General features: G+C 34.3%; 1 protein-coding gene across 9 annotated transcripts in view; it reads left to right on the top strand.

Annotated features, from left to right (window-relative positions):
- LCOR (ligand dependent nuclear receptor corepressor) overlaps positions 1–25,913 on the top strand; it is a 118,607-nt gene that overhangs the window by 30,090 nt on the left and 62,604 nt on the right. For 8 of the 9 annotated variants that reach the window (XM_039871635.1, XM_039871637.1, XM_039871639.1 and 5 more), the window contains 2 exons: positions 19,150–19,215; positions 19,554–19,633. The exons of the other annotated variant lie outside the window; for it this stretch is intronic. In XM_039871635.1, the coding sequence (XP_039727569.1) occupies positions 19,150–19,215; positions 19,554–19,633 (146 nt within the window). The remainder of the gene's footprint in view (positions 1–19,149; positions 19,216–19,553; positions 19,634–25,913) is intronic. 9 annotated transcript variants of the gene reach the window in all.

The following is a 25,913-nucleotide window of genomic DNA, read 5'->3' as shown; positions in this document are numbered from 1 at the left end:
AATATATCTTCCACATGGTAGGTACTCATGATGACTATTGTACTGCTGAATGTTAACCAAGAATATGAGACAGCTGCCATGGGAAGGCCTTTTACATTGTCAGCCTCGCATTGTTCATTAATTGTGTGAGCTCTCATTTCATCAGCTTGATGTTTCAGTGTCATTTGTGTGTTTTGTTTTTCTATTTAAGATATGTGTATATAGTATCTACGTTATGCCAGGTACTGTTCTAGCTAATTTTTCAAATAATTTGTTTAATCCTCATAAAACCCTTATGTGGTTAAGTATGTTATTATATATGTTTTACAGACGAGTTACTAAGAAATTAAGGAACTTGCTTAAGGTCACATAGCTAGAAAAGGTAGAATTAGGATTCATACCCACACAGTTTGATTCCAGAATCCATGAATCTAGACTGCTGTGCAATGGTACTTTCCTTTTTATTATTCCCCATGGATTTATTGTAGTCTTGAATGGAGAGTGAGGATTCAAGCAAAGGCCCAGAAGCTTATTTCAAGGCATCTACACATAGAGGTCGTGGCTAATGGATATTTCCATAGCTTTAAAAATTATGGTTATTTTCGTAATATAAAATAAAGTGAACCAGTGGGGCTGCAAGTGCTGATACAGAAGCACTAGAAATTCTGTCTCAAGATGCTCTTAACCTAGGCAGGTTTTTAATATGAGACATTCTGGAATGTAATGGTTATCTAAATTGGATAATATACTTTAATACTGTATCTGTACAATCTATCAATACTGCATCTCTGGAATTCTCTTTACATGTCTGGCATATTGCAAGAAGTATTAGTTTGGGATTTGCGAACTGATGGTATTCCAGGTGCTCCATATAGTCTCCTATTTTTTGTTGCTTCAGTTGCTTGACTGTTAATGTTGAAAATACTTAAGGACTTGGCTGGCTTTTTTGCATTCAGGTGTTTGTTTTGCTCCATTTGCCTTAAACTGCCATTGCCCCAAAAGGCAGTGTTGCTTTTTAGTTCAGATTCCTCTTTAATAGTCTCAATGACCTTTACAGCTGTCAGTTTGAAATGATATAACTTTGCAAAGTGTTTTATATCATTTGTTTCTCCTTGAGGGTATAATTAGACACTACAAGGTGATTATGATTGTGGCTGGCCTTTAAGCATTGAGAAAATATATTTTAAGGCTATCTTTTTTTAGGTTATCAGTATTAATGAAGACCACATGAGTGTAAAACGACACTATCATTTAGTTCTTTGTTGGCATTAGTGAGCTATCAACACAATTTTCAAAAAAACATACAGTTCTTATTTTTGCTGATAGATAAGATGCAACAGTGGTATTTGTTTCTTTTATTGAATACAGGTGGACCACTGAACACAGATGATTATTTGAGTGATTGTCATTTGTCCCAAAGATTACATATAACAATACTATTTCAGATGCATAGAAGAGAAGTAAATTCATGATGTATAAGAGTGCCTTATGGCGTTTGGGCTTAATTCTTTCAGAGAACATGGTTGAGAAAGGCTAGTATGTGCTGTGATCTGTTTTTGTAAGGCCTGAGAGCTAAAGATTTTTTTGTGACGGGTTTCTGTTTTAAGGCAGGGACCAAGGATGCACATGGCCTGCAATTAAGACTGCCACCAGATTCAACTTAATTTTATAGACTGTTATAGTGGGAATGTCCCCTTAAAAACCATCTAATCTGTTTCCCCATTTCGGTATTTGATAAATCATTATTTTTCAAGGTAGTCTCTTCTTTGGATAGCACTAATTTGATTTATTTGATATGCTGACTTCTGTCTTCCTATAGAACTTATATTGATTGAATTTGATGCTGTAGAACATTCGTCCCCAACATTTTTGGCACCAAGGACCAGTTTCGTGGAAGACAATTTTTCCACAGACCGGGGGTGGGGGGCTGGTTTCAGGATGATTCAAGCACATTACATTTATTATGTACTTTATTACATTGTAATGTATAATGAAAGAGTTATATAGTTCACTATAATGCAGAATCAAATGCCACCATATGCAGCCATACAATTGAAGTACATCAACTCACTTGCCGCTATAAAAAGACTGCCACCAGATTCAACTTAATTGTCACCGGCCACTCACTGATAGGGTTTTGATATGAGTTTGCAAGCAATTGATTTATTATGGTCTTTGTGCAGTCAAGCTTCTCTGCTCATGTTAATCTGTATTTGCAGCCACTCCCCAGCTCTAGCATCACCGCCTCAGCTCCACCTCAGATCATCAGGCATTAGATTCTCATGAGGGACAAGCAACCTAGATCCCTTGCATGTGCAGTTCACAAGTAGGGTTCACACTCCTATGAGAATCTAATGCCTCATGACCTGAGGTGAAGCTTAGGCGGTGATGCTAGCCCTGGGGAGCGGCTGCAAGTACAGATGAAACTTTGCTGGCAGCGTGCTGCTCACCTGCTATGTGGCCAGTTTCCTAACAGGACATGGACCGGGGCTTGGAGACTTCTGCTGTAGAGAAGCAGTTCTTAAACTTTTTGGTCTTTGAGACCTCTTTGAAGAGCTCCTGTATTAATAATTTATTTGTAAATAACAATAATCAACCTATTACATATTAAACAACATTTTAGTGAGAATTCTTGTTTTCAAAAACAAAATATTAACCGAGAAGAGGAACATTGATTTTACATTTTGCAGATTTCTTTAATGTTTAGCTTAATAGAAGATAACTGGATTGTTATTATTATTATCATTTATATTTATCATTCAACTGTTGCATGTTATTTTGATTGAAGAATATGAAGAAAATCCAGCCTCAACAACAGAAGTGTTGTTGGAAAAGGGAGAAATATTTTAATAGCCTTCCAAATAATTGTCAATATTTTTCTTGGATACAACACCAAAACTTGATAAGTAGTGTTTCTTTTTTTAATTAATAAACTTCATTTTTTTAGAGCAGTTTTAGGTTCACGGCAAAATTTGAGTGCAGAGTAAGAGAGTTCCCTTATATGCATAACCTCCCCACTATTTACATCTGGAAGCACAATGGGATGTTACTATTGATGAACCTAGATTGACCTGTCATTATCACTCAAAGTCCATAGTTTATATTAGGATTCATGCTTGGCATTGTACATTCTATGGATTTTGACACATGTATCCACCATTGTAGTATCATAGAGAATAGTTTCACTCCTCAAAAAATGCTCTGTGCTCTGCGTATTCATCCTTTCTGTCTTCCCTTTTGATCTCTGGCAACCACTGATCTTTGTACTGTCTCCATAGTTTTGTCCTTTTCAGAATGTTACATAGTTGGAATCATACATTATGTAGCCTTGGGGTCATATAGTACGTATGTAGCCTTTCATGTCGGCTTGTTTCAAACTTAGCAATATGCATTTAAGTTTCTTTCATACCTTTTAATGACTTGAAAGCTCATTTCTCTTTAACACTGAATAATATTACACTGTCTGGATGTACCAGTTTATTTATCCTTTTACCCCCTAAAAGGCATCTTGGTTGCTTCCAAGTTTTGAGAGTTATGAGTAAAACTGCTGTAAACATCTGTGTGCAGGTTTTTGTGTGAACATGTTTTCAGTTCATTTGAGTAAATACCAAGGAATACAATTGCTGGATTGTATGGTAAAAGTATGTTTAGTTTCGGAAGAAAATGCCAAATTGTCTTTGAATGAGAGTTCCTGTTGCTCCACTTTATTGTCAGCATTTGGTGTTTTGGATTTTGGCCATTCTAATAGGTGTGTAGTGGTTTTTAATTTGCAGTTGACATATGACGTTGAAAATCTTTTCAGTGTGCTTACTTACCATCTGTATTTCTTCTTTGTTAAGGTGTCTGTTCAAGTCTTTTGCCTCTTTTTAAATCAGGTTGTTCATTTTCTTATTATTGGATTTTAATTGTTTTTATATATTTTGGATAACAGTCCTTTACCAGATGTATCTTTTGCAGATATTTTCTCCCAGTCTGTGTTTGTCCTCATTCTCTTGAGTGGTGGTCTCTTAAAAATGAATTGCTATGTGTAATTTTTTAAACAGTGGTATACACAGTTCACATATAAAATAGTATAATATGTATACTGTGATTATAACATAACATTTTAAATGCTTAAACAGGCTACATTCTTATTAAATAGGTAATTTATCTAATTTGTAATTCTAACAAACTTATACAATTATAGTTAACATTTTAAATTCTTGGGGCTTTAATCCTGTTTATTGTCTACTCATTCTTGCTTTTGATGAATTGTTTTCTGTAAGTTTTACGGATTTTTTAAATAGTGGGTAGGTGTGTGTTTAACATGGCTTATTTTTTTCCTGTATGAATCTTGTGTGGGTGGATCTAGAAAAGGTTTGCATTTGCTTCTGCTGAGTACCCTCCTACAGTAACCTAGAGGACTAATTTTGTTAATTTTCTACTTAGAGTATTCCTACATAATTTCGATAGTGCAGTGGTTCTCAAAGTGGGACCCAGGGATTTCTGGGGGTCCAGGAGGTCAAAATTATTTTCATAAGAACATTAAGATGTTGTTTGCCTTTTCACTCTTTATTTTCTCACTAATGGAGTTTTCCAGAGGCTATGGGATATGATGAGATTATCATTCCAATAGCTAATGGAATGTGAGTCTTGTGTATTCTTAGGTTTTAAAATTGTCTTTTCATTTCAAATGCAGCAAATAGCAGTAGGTATAACCACATAAGCAAATGCTCTTTAGGACACTCAATAATTTCTAAGAGTATAAAGTGATCCTGGAACTAAAATGTTTGAAAACTGCCGAAGAAGCATATATTTGGATTCCAAACCTATGCAAGGCCAATGCAAGGCATTCAGTTTATCCAGGGAGACTCCTTTACCTTCTTTTTACCTAGGAAGAGAAAGGCTCCCTTTGCCAGTCAATGAGTGGAATTTTCCCCAGTCAGTCCTTTATGTACCTGAGGTACAGTTTTTCTGGGACAGCAGTTCTCAAACATTACTAAGCATAAAGTCACCTGGAAAGCTTGTTAAAACTGAGATCCTTGAGCCCCATTCCCAGAAATTGTATTCTAATTCAGTAGATCTGAGTTAGAGTCCATTAGTTTACATTTCTAGGGAGCAAATTGCCAGATGCTGATGTGGCTTGTCAGTGGACCCACCTTAGCATTGCTCTAGCTTTTATATAAGAGTCTCCTTTGCAGCCCCTTTAAGGCCTCTCTCTTGTCTTGGCATGAGAGCTAAAACTCAAGTTCCTAGGTTACTCATACTAGTCATCATCTATTCACTATGTCAGCGCACTCTTAGCTCTGTCTTCCAGATTCTCCTCCATTTTTAGCACCGGACGACTTTCTTACCAATCTTTTGAGCTTAGCTATGCAATTGGGGAAGGAGGGGAGAGATGGGGGGGTGTGTGTGTGTGTGTGTGTGTACACGTATGTACACCACTTATCCAAATTTTATTCACTGTGTGGATAAAATATCCGTATATTTTATCTAGCTCTTTATGTTATCTTTGCATGTTACCCTGAATAGTTTGGTCCCATCTATAAACCTATCACTGAGCAACTAGAGGTTTCCTGCAAATCTTTATAGACTTTTTGGGAAAACTTCCTTAAATAAATACATTATTTTGGTTTCAGTACTTAATTTAAGGAATTGCAATGCTTTACAGTTATTTAGAATATCACTTTATTTGAATATTTGTATAATTACATAAGCTCTCAGAATTGGATTCAGAGTGTTTTGAGCTTAGCACATAACTAAATTATGTGCTCTTTTTAAAATGGCATTCTTAATAGTTTGTTGACGCATCATTTAAGTCCTAGCATTAGAATGCTAAAAGTTTCTTAAAAGGGATTTTAGTCAAGAATTCAGATTGGTTACATTCTCCTTAAAGTTGTAAGAAGGAGTATTTTAAAATTTATTCTACACTTGTCAAAAGGAATGCCTTGAATATAAAGAATATTTCTTTATACCTTATTTTCCCCTTAGTGATTTTAAAGATTTTGTCATATATTCTTTTAGACCTTTATATTGCTCTTCTTGACCTGTACACAGAACCTATGTCCATTACTGCCACTCCAGTTCAAGTCACCATTATCTCTTGCTAAAGCTATTGTAATAGTCCTCTAATAATGCTTTCCTCATAATCAGTTATCCATCCGTCCACCTGGAAATCTTAAACAATATAATGTAAATCTAGTGGATTTCTATTAAGTTCAAAATCTCATATCTTCACTGTGATCTTGCCTCTGGATCTCTGATCTCATCTCCTAGATTTTATCTTATTTACTTTGCTCAGACAGAATCAACTTTTTGCTGTTTCTCAAATATATACCATACTTTATACCATATACCAGTGGTCCCCAACCTTTTTGGCACCAGGGACCCATGCTCCTATGAGAATCTAATGCCTGCTGGTCTGAAGTGGAGCTGAGGCAGTGATGCTAGCGCTGGCTGCAGATACAGATGAAGCTTGGCTCCCTTGCCTGCCGCTTACCTCCTGCTGTGCGGCCTTTTCTTAACAGGCCACAGACAGGTATTAATCCTCAGCTTGGGTGTTAGGGACCCCTGCCATATACTGACTGTTTCAGTGTTGTTCTCTCTTCCTAGCATGTTCCTGTCCTGGATATCTATGTGGCTTGCTTCTTTACTTCATTCAGTGCTCAAAAATGTTGTCTCCTAATATCTTTTTCTGACCTTTCTAAAAATTCTCCTCCCTACTCAGGCCCTCCTCTGCAGTTCTCAGTGTTATCAGTAAGGGTTTATCAGGACTTAGTTGTTGTCCCTCTACTCTGTTATATTTTTTAACCATTACTACTTCTGCTTATCCTTATCACACATTTATCATTATTATTATTTGTATCATTTGTCTCCCCTGACAGAATTAAAGTTCCAAGATAAGGATTTTTGTCTGTATTGTTGCAGCTGCATCCCTAATGCCTGACTCAGTAAACACTTAGTAAATATAGTCCACCAAGAAAAAAAGGCTCAGAAACAATAGAAAACCTTTTCACTTTACTAATCTAAAAAAGCAAAAGAAATTGTTAATCTCCCACATTGTATCGTATTTTTAGTATCTTTGAGAAAATATATGACAAAAGGCTATTCTGAATTCAGTGATGCTTTTTAAATAAATATGTATTTTGTTCACAGCAAAATACATTCAGAAAAGTAGTGGCTATATATGCAAGTCCATTTTTATTTAATTTACAAACAGTGCTCATATGGATTTACTGACCTTGTAATGACTGAGTTCCTCTAAGGAATTATGGCCCACAGATTGTGAACTCCTGGTATAATTGACTCATTCCTAATCAACTTCAGATTTGCATTTAAATGGTTTCTTTTTAGCATAATTACTCTACCTAAGACAGTTTGCTGTAACAGGAAAAATTAACCAAAACTGCCCTTGGATGTCCAAAGAACTAAATTCATCTGACCTCACTGCTTACTACCTTTGTGATTTTGGTTACTTAACATCTTAGAACCTCATTTATGGCATTATGTGCATAAATATAATTATGAAATTGTTTTAGTAATGTTCCAACTACTCAATACGTATTTTTTTTCTCCTCAGTGTATTAATACCACTATTTTTCAGGACTTCATCTTTCTCAATTTATTTCTGTCTTTGCTGTGGTTACAGCTTTGCACACACAAAAAGTGTCCTGTCATTTCTCTTCTGGGCCAGCAAAGCAAGCCATTAATTATGTTCTGGTTTTAGTTCATAGATAACAGAGAACTTGATTGAGCGGGAAAAGAAAACCATCCTTTTTCCATCAGATACCAATTACCCTTCTGTTTTATTTACTTTATTTCTTTGAGTCTTCAGCATGTCAGACACAGAAATGGAGTCATTATAAAATTTCAAACCACTCAGGTAATAAGGATATAGGAATTAGGAAGTTGCAGTTGAAGAATCAGGCCGATGTTAAAAAGATGAACAGGCTTCAGTTCTTTGCTCAAAATCTAGTGGATAAAATGCCCCCCAAAATTTATAGTTTATAAGTAGTACAATTTTAGCACTGATAAGAATGTTCCTGACTTTGCCTGGGGTTTGAGGGATGAGGTAAGGGATACCTTAGAATTAACTAGATTGAGGGTTGCAGGAGAACATTCTAGGAAGAGAACATGCTGTGCTTAAAAGGCATGGAAGCATTGACATGTATGTAATGATTGATAAATCAGTCTGGCCAGAGCATAGTTTATGTAGACAGAAAATGATGGCAGGGGAAACTGAAAAGGTAGTTTGAGACTAGGCAGACCCTCAGTGACCTTGCACATCATTCAGGAATTTGAAGTCTTCAATATTGTTAGGAAAGCCATCAGAGATTTTTAAAACCATGAAAAATGGAAGAAGTTTGGCAGTAGTGTGAAGGATAGATTCTAGTGGAGACATTGGTATATGGGGATGTTGAAATAGTAAGGCGAATTAAAAGGTAAGATGTTATCAGTAAGTAATAACGATGAACTAAGAAGAGCCTGGGCTTTAGAACCACAGGCCTGGTTTTAAACCTAGGCATGCTCTGCCTCTTTGTAGTTGTGTGAAAAATTTAGTTGCTTTGATTTTCAGTTTTCTTATCTGTACTAGGTAATAATAATACCTGATTTACGGTGTTCCTCTGAAGCTTTTGTTAAAATGGGTATGATGTACCTGACAGAGGTACCAAGGGCTCAATTAATGATAACTGCTGTTAATATCCACATGAATGACATTTACTGCAATTAATAAGGTGTAAGAAGTAGTGAAGACCTGAATTTAGGGATGGAAAAGAGAATAAATTTGGATGGATCTTTCTGAATTAGAATGAATAGGACTCAGTGACTAGAAGATTGGTGACTGACTTAAGGAAAGAGTGAGATCATGACTGACTGAGATTTGTAACCCGAATGACTTGTAGGGGGAGGGAAGAGGTTAGTGATGCCATTTTTTTAGTAAGGAATACAGGAGGAATCACTGTTTGAGATGAGGGAAAAGGAATAGAACAATTTTGATTAGGACTTTTTGAGGTATTTGGGATATCTTGGTGATGATGTGAAGCAGGCAATTAGAAATAAGGTCTGGGGCAAGAGATAAGAGATTGGCGAATTATCAGTATTGCATGGTAGCAGAAATGTGTATAAAGCTTAATGTCACGGCATGTATTTCAAACATATCTCCTGTATTCCCACACTGCTGACTTCTGTATAAACATTTGATTTTGTTCTTGTTATTAAATGTGAGATTTTAAAAATAATAATCTTTAGTGTGGCTTTGTGTATATAAATTTAAAACCTAGTTCTAAATACAGATATTACTCTAATTTTAACAAATTTGATTTTAGTTTAACTTCTTAAAATATTATAATCTATAACTATAAATTAAAATTCTTATTTAACAGTAAATTTTGGTTTAACAAAGTAAAGCTTCCTAGTCAAATCTTGTAAATCTAATCATTTAAAATTATAAATGTGATTATTCTTAAGTTATATTACTTAAGATTTCAACTTAAAATCACAAGTTTAAATCAGCTATTCAACTCTACATATTAGAATTACAAGGCTGACTAATAAGCCAAATTTTCTTAAAACATTACAGATATTTATAAAATATGCATAGATTATTTTAACAGCTTTACCGAGATAATTTACACACCTTATAATTCACCCATTTTAAGTGTACAAGTCACTGAATTTTATTTTATTTACAGAGTTGTGCAACCATCAACACAATCTAATTTTAGAATATTTCCATCACCTCAAAAAGAAATGTATCCATTTACAGTCATTCCTGTTTTCACTGCCAACCCTAGGAAACCACCAATCTACTTTCTGTCTCTATAAATTTGTCTTTTCTGACATAATATATGGTCTTTTATTTCTGGCCTTTTTCACTTAGCATGATGTTTTGAAATTCATTCATTCATGTTGTCATGATATTCTATTATATGGCTATACTACATTTTATTTATCCTAGATTAATTTTTAATGTAAAATAATTAAAGATTTATTTCTCTTAAGTCATTCCTATTCTCGATTCTTTGTTTAAAAAGAGAAGAAAACCTCAAAGTAAGTGAACTAAACTTCTATCATAAGTTAGAGAAAGAACAACAGAATAAACCAAAAGAAAATAGAAAGGTAATGAAACTTGGATTGAAAATTGATAAACCAGAAAAACAAGGATAAGATAGAGATCAAAAAAAGTCAAAAGTGGATTTTTGGGGGGCAAGATTGATAAGATTCATCAAGAGATTTAAAAAAAAAACTATTATGAAAATGAAGACTATAACTACAGGTAAAGAAGAGATTTAAAAGACAAGGGATTTATAGCAGCATTAATTACACTAGCTAGAAGATGGAAGCAACCCAAATGTCCATTGTGGATGAATGGATAAAGCAAAATAAGATTGATGCATCAATGCAATATTATTCATACTTAAAAAGGAAGGAAATCCTGTTACATACTGCAGCCTTGAGGACATTATACTAAGTGAAGTAAGCCAGTTACAAAATGACAAATACTGTTTGATTCTACTTAAGAGATAATTAGAGCGGTTACATTAATCGAGACAAAAAATAGAATGGTGTTTGGCAGAGCTGAGGGTAGTGAGGAGTTATTATTTAATGGGTATGGAGTTTCAGTTTTGCAAGATTAAAAAGTTCTGGAGATGAATGATAGTACAATGTAAATATATTTAGTGGCATACTTAAAAATGACTAAATGGTAAATTTTACATTATGCATATTTTACCACAATTAAAAAAAGATAAGGGAAAATAATAACCACATGCCAGTAATTTTGAAATTCAGAAAAATAACACTTGCCAAAAAACCAACTTAAAAAGAGATAAAAAGCTTCAATTGTTCTATAACTATTAAATAAATTTAATAGTTAAAATTCTTTTCTCAAAGAAAATAACCCCAGATGGTTTTACATGTGAGTTTATCCCAACTTTTAAGGAAGAGGTCTTCCCAACTTTCTATCTCCTCTTCCAGAAAGTAGAAAAAGAGGAAATATATCTCACCTCTTTCTAGGAGGCCAGATGCCAAACTCAAACAGAGATATTATAAGAAAAAAAATTATAAGTCTGTTTTACTTATGCAGTAGATTACCCTGTTAGTAGTAGAAAAATTCTTCATTATTTTGTTTTATGCATTTATCTTTGAATTCTTCTTTTACATTGTTATTGCTACCTGTTGTTCTTTTTCTTCTTTTTCTACATTCTTCTCATATCTTTGCCTGCCTCTACAGTTGCATCATATCTATGTCACTTTGAGTGTTTATAAGCTGTATATTGTTATGCCCTGACAATTTTTTCTCTTTTACTTAGTTAATTCAGTCTGTTAACATGTATTGTAACACGTGCATATTCGATATTATTCCTGGAATTATTTTTTATTATTTTTTGTGTTTACTGTATATTTGCTTTTTATTTAGTTTTCAATTCTATTTACTTTTACGATTGACCTTTTTTAATAACGTCCTCTGGTGATTTAGAGATTCTTAAGGTTTACCCATACATTTAAGCAAATTTATTTTAAGCCTACATTTCCTTATCAATATCAAAAATTAATAACTATTACAGATGGCTCCCTCACCCCATACACACACTTGGTCTTAATTTAACATTTTACTTAAGCCTATTCTTCACCTAAGATTTTGTTGTAATTTGGGGATGTTATTCTTAAATAGTTAATTTTTAAATTTATATTTTGTTTCATCTATTTAAAGAATCCTTTCTTATCCATTGTATTAAACTGAAATCCTACATTAGTAACAACTATTTTTACTTCACTAATAGTTTCACTGGTATATTGCTTGCCACATTTTTTATACAAATAGTATATTTTCTCCTTTTTGGGAGTCTTATGTTCTGAGTCATTTTTAGTTAGCTGAACTACTTTATGTAACTCATACTCCAGAGTGAATGTCTGTCCCACTTTTCAAATCAAAGCATATCTAATTTCTTTCTCTTACCCATATCGGTGAATAATAGATTAGCTACAAAAAGTTTTTTTTTAACCGTCAGAATTTTGTAAACATAGCTCTATTGGGTCTTGGCATTTACTTTTATTGATGAAATAACTGGCAATCTAAATCTTTTTCTTCTTATTTTAAGTAAAATTAAGTAAAAATTCCCCTTATTTGGAGCTTTTACACTTTTATTCTTGAAATTCAGTTATTTTACCTAGAGAGCTCTGTGTGTATGTGCTGCTCCCCTCACCCCCTCCCCAGTATTCTGTCTCAGTACTTGTCAGAGCCCATTAGATAATGAAGACTCAAGACAGTATTCAACATTAGGAAGTTTTCTTTCTTTCCTTCTCCTGCTTACACTCAGTTTTTTTTAATTTAAATTTCTTTCATTTATATTCTTTGCTTTTTCTTGTTTTGGAAATCCTATTTTACAGATAGCAAATATCCTGGCCACTTCCTCATCTCTAATCTTTTTTTCATGATTTCTGTGTCTTCATATTCACTGTATATTATAAAGACATTTCTTAAGTTGGTTTTCTAAATCACTAATTGGTTGTATATTTTCCTAATCAATACCTCTGTATGGTTATTTGGGCAGTTTTTTCTTTTTTTTTTCTCTTCCCCAAACTTATTCTCCACTCTTTTTTTCAGAGCAGCTTGCTAAAAAAAAAAAAAAAATGCTGTTCCTGGAAACAGAAATCCTATTTATAATTTCGCTTCAAGTTCTGGTATTTTTTCTTTATTCATTCCGTTTCAGTTTGGGCCATTAGTTGTAATTAAATTATTGTCTCTTCAGTATGTCTGGTCAGGTGTTTTTCATCAGTTTTTTTGCTTGGTTATTTTGGGGGTGATAAGTGGGCCAGCAAATAGGTTCCTCAGAGTACGTGGGTCAGGAGCAGATGCTCAGATAGAGAACCCTTAATGAATGTAGTTTTCCAATGGTGGATCTGATATGCTCCTCATCTTTCTTCAGCACCTCTTTGTCTCTCATATTGCTAATTTCTGTACTGATTATCTCAGAGCAGAGGTTCCTAAGACCATGAACCAGTTTTTCATTCTATTCATAAAATTTTCATTTCAAAAGTACAGTCCATATTGTTTACCTTAGTTGATTATATATTTGATATGTTCCAATCCTGTTACTTTCCATAACCTGCTTTTCCCTTTGGTTAGAAATGGAGTAGAAATTCTAATTTAGATTGAAGAGGGAAATATGTAAGAAGTTTCAATATTCTTTCTTTTGTTTTTGAGAGCTTTAAAAATCCAGCTAAAAACCAGGCATGTAGAACCCCCAGTAAAAGAAACGTCAGGAATCAAGAAGACCTTCCTAGTCTTTCTGGAGCATTAAATCTCCTTGAGGAGGGAAGACATAACATATAAAAAAAATAAAACAGTTTAGATAGCCTATAGCAAATTTTATTTTACAGAATACTTGCAAAGACAGTGCAATGTGAAATCCGAGAATGAGAAAACTGGAAACCAAGCTCCATGAGAGCAGACATCATGTCTGTTCGCCACTGCCTACTCGGTGCCTGCCACTGTCCCTGGTAGGCGGCGGGTTCTCATTGTATGTTGAATAAGCAAATATATATTTGTTGAACAAATTGAAAGAGTACTTTGAAGAAGGTGATTTATTTGGGCAGAAGTGAGATCCAAACACTTAAGAAAATGTTAGAAGGTTGAAACAATGACTGAATAGAAGACCAAGCTGACTAGAGCTGTGAGAATGAGCGGGAAAATTCTGTGAAATAAGGCTGCAGTAACATTAGATTTGGGGTCAAATTATAAGCAGCTTTGATTGCTGGACTTAGGAATTTGGGATTTGTTTCTTAAACAAAATAGAATTTTACTGAACAGATGGTAGCGTTATTAAAGCAGTGTTTTAGGAATACAATTTGAAGACACAGTGCAGGTTGCAATGAAGAAGAGTATGGAGACCAGCTCTGAGACCAGTTGTATTACTGGACAGGAATTTTGGAAAGTGGTAATGTCCAACAAAATTGTTAATATTTCTTTATATGTAATATGTTACATAAAGGTGCTTTTTAAGCTCTAATGATTGAACATAATAACCTGGCTGTCTTTTTCAGTATTTATTTAATTTTCCGTGGCATTTTGTTATTGATCTTCATGGCTTTTCTATGAGATCATGGTATAAATTTTGAATATATTTGTTCTTTCCTTATTTGCTTTTTGTTAATGTCAAGCATAGCACATGAGACATTCCTTGTTGCTATGCAACTGCTAAATTCAATATTTAATATTAATAAAACTGAGTGACATTAAATTCAGTTAACAGAGGGTGGCAAAATACAGCTTTACAGTGTCAGATCAATATTTGTGAGGTTTAATGTATTGTTACAGATATGAGCAAAAGAGGAGTGGCTTGTTTACAGTTACTATTTCGATCAAAATTAGTTGTGGTTAAATCTTTGCATTCATTTATGACCATATTTTTTCTCGTTTAATTTCTTTAGATCTTTCCCTTTCACTGCTTTTTGATCTGTGATTTAATTTTTGTTGTCTGTGTGTTATTGATGAAGTTCTTACTCTTATTTTCTTATTCTTTCAGGTTCTGTTATCCTTTGTTAATATTTAAAATTTTATCTCCGAGAGCTTTTATTTGCTTTTTTATTTCCCAGTATTATTTCTTGCTGTATTTACATTTTTCCCTTTTCAAGAATTTATGCTTAGCACACACATTTGGAATTTGTTAGAATTTCTTTAAACCAGGTGAAAGCATAATTAGATTTGCTCTTCAGGATAAGAGCCACCTATAATCTCCTTTAGCTATTTGTAGTGTGTACTTGGTACTTTCAAGATATTTAAATTCTTTCATTAATATTTGTGAAATCAGTTCCTTTTGGGGGGTGGGTAGAAGGGCTTTAAAGTTGGAGGCAGCCTATGGGATGTTTTCTTAAAAGCTAATGTTGAGAATATCTAGTTTGCAGAGATACAGTATCTAGCAATTCCTTCTCATTCTCTTACCACCAAGTCCCCACCCTCGAAACCCTGAGCACAACCCTTTCTCCTCCCTAGTAGTGTAAGAACAGCCATAGTAATTTAGTGGAAAATGTTTTAATTATAGTAGGCAAATAATAAACAATCATAGATACTTAAATTTGCTTGAGTAATTTGATTTTTGCTAAGGTTATTGAAATAATTTTGATGGGAAGAACTAAGGAGAGTTGAAAAACAGTTGCTCATTAATTATAAATGGAAAATCTAGCATTTAGAAAATATTGTAGAAAAATCAACTCTCTAACTACAGTGTAGACCAGCGGTCCCCAACCTTTTTGGCACCAGGGACCGGTTTCATGGAAGACATTTTTTCCATAGCCAGGGGTCGGGGTGGTTTTGGTATGATTCACATTTATTACATTTATCGTGCACTTTATTTCTGTTATTAAATTGTAACATATAATGAAATAATTATACCACTTACCATAATGCAGAATCAGTGGGGAGCCCTGAGCTTGTATTCCTGCAACTAAGCAGTCCCATCTGGGAGACAGTGATACCCAAAGTGTATTGCTTATGTCCAGTCTACTCCGTAATCTCGTTTTGGTTGCTGTCACTCCAGAAAACGCTGGTTCACAAAAATATGATGTTGGAAATGGAAGTAGGCTTTTCAGTGCTTTTGTGGCAATTTTAAGATATTCTGTATTGACTTTAATCCAGAACATATGGAGATTTGAGTTGTCTCAAATATAGTTTTAAGGCCACTGTCATTTGCAGTCTCAAGCAGTTGATCCTCTTTTAGCCTGGACAAAGTTGATTGACCTGGCTTATTCATAAACAGGCTGCAAATCCATTCTTTTCTAGTTTGGAGGTCTTTTGTGGTTGGAAAGTAATGCTCAAACTCTTTTGAAAGCTGAGACAGGTGATCAGGCACCAGCTGGGAGAAAGAAGACCCTGGCTCAGTATCTTTCAAAACCTCTGCTAATGTTTGAAATATGTCAAAAATCCCAGAGTTTACCTCTTCACCCCCATAATTCTAGTTTGGCTTTGAATGTACCCACTTTATCTGCCGACTTGACCACAGTTGTTCTCCCCTGAAGTGACAGGTTGAGTTGGTTTGGCAGGTTGAATATGTCACACAAGTAAGCAAGTTTTGTCACCCATTCTGTGTCACTAAAATGTGCTGCTAGTGGTGACTGTTTTTCTAAAAGAAATCTCTGGATTGGCTCTCATAACTCAAAAACTCTGGCCAATGATCTTTAGAAAGCCATCTCACTTCTGTGTATGAGAGGACGTGTGTGCTCTGCATCCATCTCCTCACAGAGCTGTGCAAATGACATGAGTTAAGGGCATGTACTTTAACGTGGTTGATAATTTTAATCACATCCTGTAACACGTTATTAAGTTCCAGTGACATTTTTTAGCTAGTCAGCATTTCTTTATGGATGATACAGCACGTTGACAGACTCACATTTAGAAGTGACCTCTTTGACCCGAGTGGTGAAACCAGAAAACCATATAGTCATGGCAGCCACTCTGTCCATGCATATACCAACACAAAATGAGCAATTCAGTTTTCTTGATACGTAATCATTCAAAGACCTGAATAATTCTGAATAATGTGGCAATAAAAGTTGCACATAACATATTCTCATGCACATCCTCCTGAAAAGTATCTCGCACAGAAACAAGCATTGTTGCCTTGTCAACATCAGTAGACTCGTCAACCTGGATTGCATACCATGGTGACTCATTAATCCTCTCTAACAATTGTGCCTCATCATCCTCTGCTATTTCATCAGTTCGTCTAGCTGTGGTGCTTTCCGAAAGAGGAACACATGCCACCTTTTGAACGGCAGCCTCTCTTAAAAGTTCATGACAAATGTCCTTAGCAGCAGGCAGGATCAACTCTTCACCAACTTAATTAAAGGGCTTCTTAGCTTTAGCAATGCGGTTAGCCACTGAGAACGATGCTCTCAGTGCAGACATATTTGATGAAGTAGTGGCCTTCATTAATTGTTTCTGTTCTTCATGTTCATGTTTTGTTCTTTTGAAAAACTCCAAAGGCTTGTCTTTTAATGTAGGGTGCTTCGTTTCCGTGTGGCAAAGCAGTTTTGAAGATTTCATGGCTTCATTGGATAGCTGGTCACCACATATTATATAAAGCGGGCTTGGAGAATATGAATCACCTGTTGCTGTGAACCCATAATTTAAGTAGGACTCTTGGTATTTTCTTTTAAATGCAACTTTTTTATTGACAGTCTTAGAGTCTTCTGGTGTCTCATCATTGGATCTTTCCCTTTTTCAAAGAAGCTTTCCAGTGATGTTTGTTTTTTTGTTCATTTTGGCTAGGGTTAGCTTGTGGGCTTATCAAAACTGTGACTGAGACAAGTGTACAGTGCAGGAAAGGGGCACAATGGAAGTGGTAAATAAAATAATGGGTAGGCCACACATGGACTAAAATAAGTGTCAGATACTGACTTAAAGCCTGTCACCAGATGCAGCTATCTAATTGAAGTACATAAACTCACTTGCCTCTACAAAGCCTGCCACGAGATGCAGCTTAATTGCCACTTCCGCTCACGGATAGGGTTTTGAAATGAGTCTGCAAGCAATTGGTTTATTACGGTCTCTGTGCACTCAAACCTCTCTGCTAAAGTTAATCTCTATTTGCAGCCACTCCCCCGCGCTAGCATCACCTCAGCTCCACCTCAAATCATTAGGCATTAGAGCCTCATAAGGAACAAGCAACCTAGATCCTTTGCATGTGCGCTTCACAATAGGGTTCACACTGCTATGAGAATCTAATGCCTCATAATCTTCACTAGCTCGCTGCTCATCTCTTGCTGTGTGGCCTGGTTCCTAACAGACCAGAGACTGGCACCTATAGACAACACAGACTCTACAGATTAGTCTATTGAAAATGATGGCTTAATATTAGGAACAAAGAAATCTCTAAAATTACAATGTTATTCTTATAACCAGATAAAATTCTGTTTCTAGGGACCATTTTACCTGATCTCTTACCTTCCAAACCTTTTATAGTGATTGAATTTGTGGTAAGGAAATGCTACCTGTGTGTGGACCTCATGTATCCCCCTGGCTATAATATTTTTAAAAAGTGCTTCTCTCCCTTTTGAACATAGGAGTCCTTTTTAACAATTAAAAAAAAAAAATTATAAACCCTTAGGCGATAGTAGATTATGTGACAAAATATATAGTGCCTCAGACTATTAGGAATTTAGTAACACTTTTTATGTATTCTTAATTCCAATAACATTTCTATGCATTTGAAAAGTAGTATGTATACTGAATGAAGAAGACATACTAATTCTTTCTAAAGGTCATGCTTAAAGTACATGTGGATTCATGGACCCCTTGTAACTATTTGAGCTCCCAATGAGGTCCATGACACATAGTTTGGAACCACTGCTCTGTTCTATTATTTGTTATGTTCTGTAAAGGTACAGTCTGATTTCCTTCTTTTTCCTCCTTACTCTCCTATTAACCAATAGAAAACAGCAAGCTAGCAAAGGTATTTTTAATTGTTTTTAATAGCATTGATAAGCAGTTATTTGAGATAATAAATCAGAAAGTGGTTTTTATTTCCATTTTCCACTTTATACTAGTAGAAGATGATAATGGTTTAAACATTTATGTACAGGTATAATTAAGTTTTTTATCAGTTTTTTTTTACATATAATTAGTGGATTATTGTGGCAATGTCAAATAATTACAAAGGTACTTTTCTTTTAAAATATTGTTATGGCTATTTAGTGATATAGATGATGTTCTCAGTGAGAATTTTCTTTCAAAAAACTATTAGATTGAAAAATCTATCGCTCAGTTGATATTCAGAAACATTTAGATTAATCCAGATGTTTCGTGGAAATTTTGAAGTAGTTTGATTCTTTTATTGTAAAAGGTTACTTTTAAAATTGATTTTGAGAGTTTATGTAAAGAGATATTTGGGATTTTGTAAAGCGTAAGAGAACCTGTGAATTTCCATTCCTTCATTAGTTATTTCCAGCATTGTCTGTTTTGTATTGTTCTTGAATGTGCTCTGAATTTGTATTGAATGTTAATCATTGACAAAAATGCAAATGTTCATTTTAGATTCATCTTTGACACTCTTTTCTCAGCATCCTTTTAATAATAATCTGGAGATCCTTGAGAACTGGAAGAAAACGCCATTGTTTTTTCATGTAACAGGTTAATATTAAATTACTATAGAGAATATCATTGTAATAATGGATTTTTTTTCATCCTTTCAGGGTTTGAAAGTATTCTTGAAGGGCTGTTTGGACCTGCATTATTAAAAGATCTCAGTTTATTTAAAGGTATTCAAAATCTTTTTTTGGTATTTCAAAGTCATCTTGGTGACATATGATACCTTGATGATTTAAGCCTCAGTCTCCTTGTAATTGACAATTTTATTTGGATTAAAGCTATATCCATGTCAGCATCTTTTTGTGTTTAGTTGATAATGCAAATATATGTATGAATAAGGTATATTAACTATTGAGCAATTATTGTTAGGAATTGTAACAAATAAGAAACCTGTCTACTTAACTTAGTGAGGGATTTTTGTTTTTAAAATTTTTTTTTTTTTTGAAATTGTCATTTTCTGAAAAATTCTTTTGTGACTGTTAATTTGTTATTCCTACTGTTTTTGCAGACTGTGAACCTGAAAGCATTTCTGATTGGACTTTTAATGAAAATTGTATATTCTGTTGCTTGAGAAGAGATAAAGTAAAGGTAACCAAGAAACTCATGAAACTTGTTTAGTATGGTATTTTATAGTTTTTATTTTTTCAAAATTTGATTATTGTGTTGGAGATTCATAGGAAAGGAAGGTATGAGTCCATATTTATTTATAAAGGGTTTGATAGTTACTCAGTTTTGCAATTTACACTGTTTCTAGTCTGTTGATTAGCCTATTGAGAATCTATATCCCAACATGCATTGCTTTATTTATATAGTTCACTAGGCAGAATAATTAACTAGGTCTCAAACTGTTTATTTTAAGTATGAAATGTATGGAAATTCAAATAATGGGAGTCATTTGTATAAAAAGAACAGTGACACGGATTTGGGTCAAGTAGTTACTAATTCATGTAGATTTATGATGGGACTATGGTTTATGCTTTAGTATAAGATGTTTCTTCATAATATTCAAGCATGAATGCTGTGTATATTCAGTCGCAGAAATTGGCTATACCTTTGGGTTGGTGTTGTTTTATCGCATTGTGTTAAATAAAGATAAATAGAATTTTGGTTTAGAAACATTTCAGTTATTGGAAACATTAGTAATGGTTTACTGTCTCATGTTTCTTTTCATGGTATTTCTGTTCCCTGTTTTAAAGCTTTGGAAACATTTTGGATTCCTTTCTATCCCTTGTACACTTCTAACTTCAAATCATTGACCAGATTCTATCAGTTCTTCCCTCATATTGAATTTCATTCTTTTCTTTCCACAGTCATCACTATAGTTCAGACTGTTAGCATTATTTCCGAACTACTAAAATAACATGATTGGTCTCTCTCAATTTTCTTCAGTCTGTTAAACACTGCTTGCTACAAGGTTAAACTTCCTTCTGACCCTCACCCCTCAAATAGTGTGGAAATGTTACCCTGTACTCAGTCTCCAGTGACTTTATCGTTATCTTCTGGATTGATTAGCCAATGCTCAGTGCTTCAGTACCCTTCACAGTTCAGTCCACTTCTCTTTTCTAATGCTGCCCCACTAGTCTTCTCTCTATTTTTTCTTTCAGCCAAACTGGTCTGATCATTTGTTATTAAACAACATGCTTTTACTGTTTGGACTATGACATTGCATACCCATTATTCCTTCTATAGCTTGAAATTCTCTTGCTCATACTCTTAGCTTAAGCCCTTCCTTTCCTGTAAATGGTATATCTCTATCCTTACTGCCATTTCAACCTTCCATACTGTTGTAGTAAATATTGTCTGTTGTTTGTTAATTAATACTCTGCCATATTTTGTTCATCCTTTTCCACTTTTGAATCCTGTATTCCTGACTACTTTGTCAACTTCTAAAGACTGAAACATGTTATATGCTTCTTTGTACCCTTGCATCTAGCCACTCTATCACTGTTTTACTATTGTTGGCAAGTTGCTTTAAACTCCGAAAGCCTGTTTAAGAGCTTCTTAGTGTTCTTTTGTGGCATCTTTTTCTTGCTTACTGTGTGGAAAAGTTGTTGCTGTGACTATTTGTTGTGGTCTGTTTTCATTGAATTAATGAGGAAAGTGTTTTGAAATTTAATGTGATTTGAAAAGAGAGAAACCAGAAAATTAAGCAACCACCAGTTAAGTTGAAATTCATCATTTTAAACTGTGTGTGTGTTTATATTTGTGTTGGCATTGGCTGGCATGTTGTGACTATTGAGCAAGTCATTTTAATAAGTGTTTTGGTGGAATAGGAGTGACTATTAATTACCGTTTTTCGGGTTAGGATTGGGAGGAAACCCCTTCAGTGTTAAATAGTTGAATATAGTATATTCTTGTAATACTGAGTTTTCCGTTGCTAGACGAGGGTAAAATATATGAATAGTTTTAGAAGAAAATATAGAAGTAGCAAGGCATGGAATCAGGTAGCATTTAAAATTCTACAGTTTTTAATTGGTTTTCTAATTAGAAAGAATATTTCCATTTGACAGCACAGCTAGTTCTGGGAAAGTTAGACACTCTACTTGTATTTGGCTTTTTTTTCCAATACAGCCATAACATCTATAATGAAAATAGGAAAAGAGAGTTCCTAGAAAATGTAAATTATCAAGTATATATATTTAGTTGTGTTAGATTTAACGTGATTACACTGGAACTTTTTACAGGCACTTGAGGCATTTCATCTGAGAAGGACTAGACTCTGGAAATTAAATATATCCACTAGGTTGAGGCTTACACTTTAAGGCTGGCTTAAGATTCCAAAAAAGGAACTATCTGGAGAGTTATGATAACAGCCAATAGATGGCAGCAGAGCATGACGTTGGAATCTTGAGTTTGAGGTTGGCATGGTGAGAAATCTAGATGATGTTTGGAAAAGCCGTTAGAAATATTGGTCTGATACTTGGGGAAGAGATGGAGGTTATGTATAATTTTTAGTTAATTGGATTTTCAATGGATAGTGAAGCTGTTAAAATGGATAAAATACATTATTTATATTTACTTTTTAAAATACGTAGGTAAAAAAAAGGAAGCCTCCTTGGAAAATAGAACAGGGATTCACTTAGAGATTAGTAGAGCAATTACTGATCTACACTTCAGGATCCTATAGCAGTGAGAAAATACAGTTGACCCTTGAACAATACAGGTTTAGACTGCGCCGGTCTATTTATATACAGATTTTTTTCAAAGAATACCATCTGTGGTTGAGAGCCTGCCTACTGTATGCATCGAACTATGCCATTTTATATAGAGGACTTGAGCATCTGCAGATTTTGGTATTCACAGGGAGTCCTAGAATCAATCCCCCATAGATACCAAGGGACAACTTAAGTTTTGGAGGAGTCAAAAGTTAGATGTGAATTTTTGACTGTGCAAGTGGTCAAGCGCCCTGAACCCCTGTGTTGTTCAAGTCAACTGTATAACTTGTATAAGGGAAAGGCGACAGACATTTTTTTGAGCTGCTACTATCTGCCAGTTACTTTTATTTGTCCCTGTTTAATTCTCACAACAACTCTATAAAGTTGGTTAAAGGCATCATAGTTTTGCAAATAAAAAAATGGGAAGGGTCAGAGAGACTTAAGTTATGGGCAAAATCAAATATGGGATTTGATTCATGTTTTTAGAGTACATGCATTTTGATAACAAAACTAGGAACCAGGAACACAAAGTGGGGAGCAAGAAATAAGTAGGACTTGGAATCAGTTTGAAAGAAGGAGAGAATGTTAATGGGCACAAGTGCATTGGAAATAGACCATCTCTTGTGCTAGGAATCTCTTAGTGAATGACTGCCTGCCTGGCTGTCTTGCTTGCTTTCTTCTTTCCTTTTCTGTTTGTTGGGTATGTAGTAGGCACTCTGTAAAACATTTACTGACTGAGTAATTAAGAAGTCAAGAGGTATAATAAATTTGGAGAATTATAATATTAATAGCTGTGTTGAGTGCTTACATGTGTCAAACATATATACACAGTTCTCTCTATATTCATTCATGTAGCTTTAATACTTTTTTTAGCTTTTTAAAAAATTAGACTTATAAAACAGTTACAAAAATAATTCCTGTATACACTTTACTCAGATTGCTCAAATGTGAACATCTTATGTAACCACAGTACAATTATAAAAAATCCGGAAATTAACATTGATATAATACTATTATTAATCTGCAAACCTTACAGAATTTGCCAGTTATCCGAGTAATATTTGATTCAGTCTAATATTTGATTCAACTACATACTTTGTTTGTAGTTGTCATGTCTCCTTAATCTCCTTTAGCCTGTGGAGAAGTCCTTTGAGAGTTTGTAAGTATCTTTTTGTTACGCCAGTTCCTTATCATACACTAACTTTAGCATCCGTTGGTGAATCTTGCTTGAAAAAATCTTTATGTATTGTTTCCATTATTTCTTCTACATCTGTTAGTTGGAATTCTAACTGTAAGGAAGAGCTATTCCTTCTTCCTCCACTTATGTATTTATTTGTATACCCATCATGATAGGTTCATGGATTCTTATTTCATTCTGCACTATATATAATTCATTACAGTTATTATTTTGTAGTTCACATTATCCTAGCTTTGGCCATTGAGAGAGCCCTTTCAAATTGGTTCCTCATCTTTTTTGACATGTTTCTATCTTATTTTTTTTAGCACGTCTTTACTTTTTGGCATCAAAAAATGTTCCAGGTTTATTTTTGCTTTTACTATCCCAACCCTGGATTCTTCAAGGAACCCTAGTGTGTCTTTATTTGGAGAACTGTATGAGAAAACAAGGTATAGGTACTAGGTGTATTCATTGGTACTAGACTGTCATTGGTTCTAAGCCTCCTCAGTTGTTGTTTTTACACATGGAAAGTTTATAGTAAGAGCAGATGTAAATTTAGTTATTATTTTCTCATTGTATTCTACAACATGTATTTATGTTGACTGTATTAGTTTGGGTATACTCAGTGCTGCTTGATATGACTTGTCTGTCATCTTTTCCCAGAGTACCACAAATCAATAAGTATTCACAGTTCCTACTATATAAAAGAAACTGTGGAAGAAAAATATATCAGTATAATTCCTGTCTGTTGGGAATGAGAAAGAATAAACAAATATGAGTGCTTAAAGGTTATGTATGAGATTTAAATAGATATAGGGAAGAATTAAATGGATACTGCAAGTTAGTCCATGATTAAGTAACTTTAATCAATTGCTTGGTTAATTGTACAAATCTAAATGACAAGACCTAGCCTTGTATTGTTAAAGGCCTTTTTATATAGATTATTTTAAAAGATTAAGGAAAACCTCGACACAGTGAACCAGTGCTCAGTCTGAGATCCCATTAAATATGAATTTTGGGATTTTTTTTTTGTTTTTACTCCTAATCTGTGGATTTCCTCCCAAAATAAATTTGGATAAAACATTAATTGATGATTAACTCTGTTCAATTTTATGTGGTCATAGTTAACCCATAGACTAATCATTTGACAAATTTATTAAAAGTCTGGTTCTATGATAGGCCAGAGAGTATACCGAATGAGTAAAAGATCCCTCTTTGTTTATGGAATGTTGATGAGGCCATGGGTAGCTAATTTAATTAAAGAGATTTAAATTATGGAGATTTAAATAATCCATTCTACACATCTAGAACCAAATCTCTAATGTAGGTAGGAAACATCGAGAGTAAAATCCCCTTTCTTATTCTCATGTATATTATTTTGAAAGGTAGTGGATAATACAAGAAAATAAAAGTTCTATAGCAATTGAGAGGTGCGGTGGATGACTCTGGAGTTGTTTAATCAAGGAGATGGAACTCAACTTGAACCTTAAAAGGACCTGTGTTTTGGAAAGATTGATTTGGTACTCATTTTTAGGGGTAATGGAGAACAATTTATAGTGAGAAAATTATAGGAGGTTTTTGTAATAATCAAGAAAATGAGGCTGAGCTAGGGTCATGGCTGTGTTCTAAGTAAAGGATATACTTAGAGAATCTGGAACAGAAGAATTATCAAAACTTAGTGATTACATGAATATATAAGTAAGGGAGAGGGAAGTGATACTGACATTAGGCTTTGCAATCCAGGATGACTTAACGTGGTGAATTAATAGAATTTAAGAAGTGAGAAAGGGAAAGGTACAGTGGCCAGTTTTTATGGTGAGGATAAAATAAGGTTATTAGCTCGGAGCAGTTTTTAGTGGAAGTGAACTTTAATTGGAAGTGTCCGGTAGACACAGTGGTGGAAATTGAGTTGAAATAAGAGGTCTGAGCTGAAAGCGTATTTGGAGGGTTTCTGAATACATGTGGTGATTGGAATATTTGAGCAGATGAAGTCTTTGGTGATTGGTAATGCACAAAATACTTAGAGTTGAACAAGACCTTTATTTTAGGAAGTAGAAAGAAGAATCAAATTGGATAAAAGATAGAATCATAGAATAAATGAGTTGTCCATCTTGAATCAGATGTTGAGTAGGGGTATGGGTTGTCATGTTTGTTGCAGTAATATGGACTCCTATGCCATTTCCCAAAATAGGCCCTAGGTGGGTCGAGCAAGTACCCCAAACATACTGTGGCAGGCTTTGAGAGAATAGCTTCTTAGGAATACTGGTTGTGGGAGCCACACTATAAGTCTGACAAGGTTAATGAATAAGTGTGGGAGTTAAGAAATGGATATAGTCTGCTAGCATGAAAAATTGTCGGTGACAGAAATGATGAAGAAAACAGAACCGTAGAAAGATTAGGCGCTTGGTTGAAGTAGATTTTTGAAGGAAGAGGGGGAAATTGCATAATATTTATACTCTTGGAAGAAAAGCTGGAAGAGAAGAAATTAAAGTTACTAAAAGTAGGGAACAGTTGGAAGAAGGCAAGATTATAAGAG

The sequence above is a fragment of the Pteropus medius genome, unplaced genomic scaffold, assembly GCF_902729225.1.
Source record: "Pteropus medius unplaced genomic scaffold, Ma_sr-lr_union100, whole genome shotgun sequence".
Lineage (NCBI taxonomy): Eukaryota > Metazoa > Chordata > Mammalia > Chiroptera > Pteropodidae > Pteropus > Pteropus medius.
The sequence above is the reverse complement of the archived record's forward strand: the minus strand, read 5'-3'. Positions and strand labels throughout refer to the sequence as shown.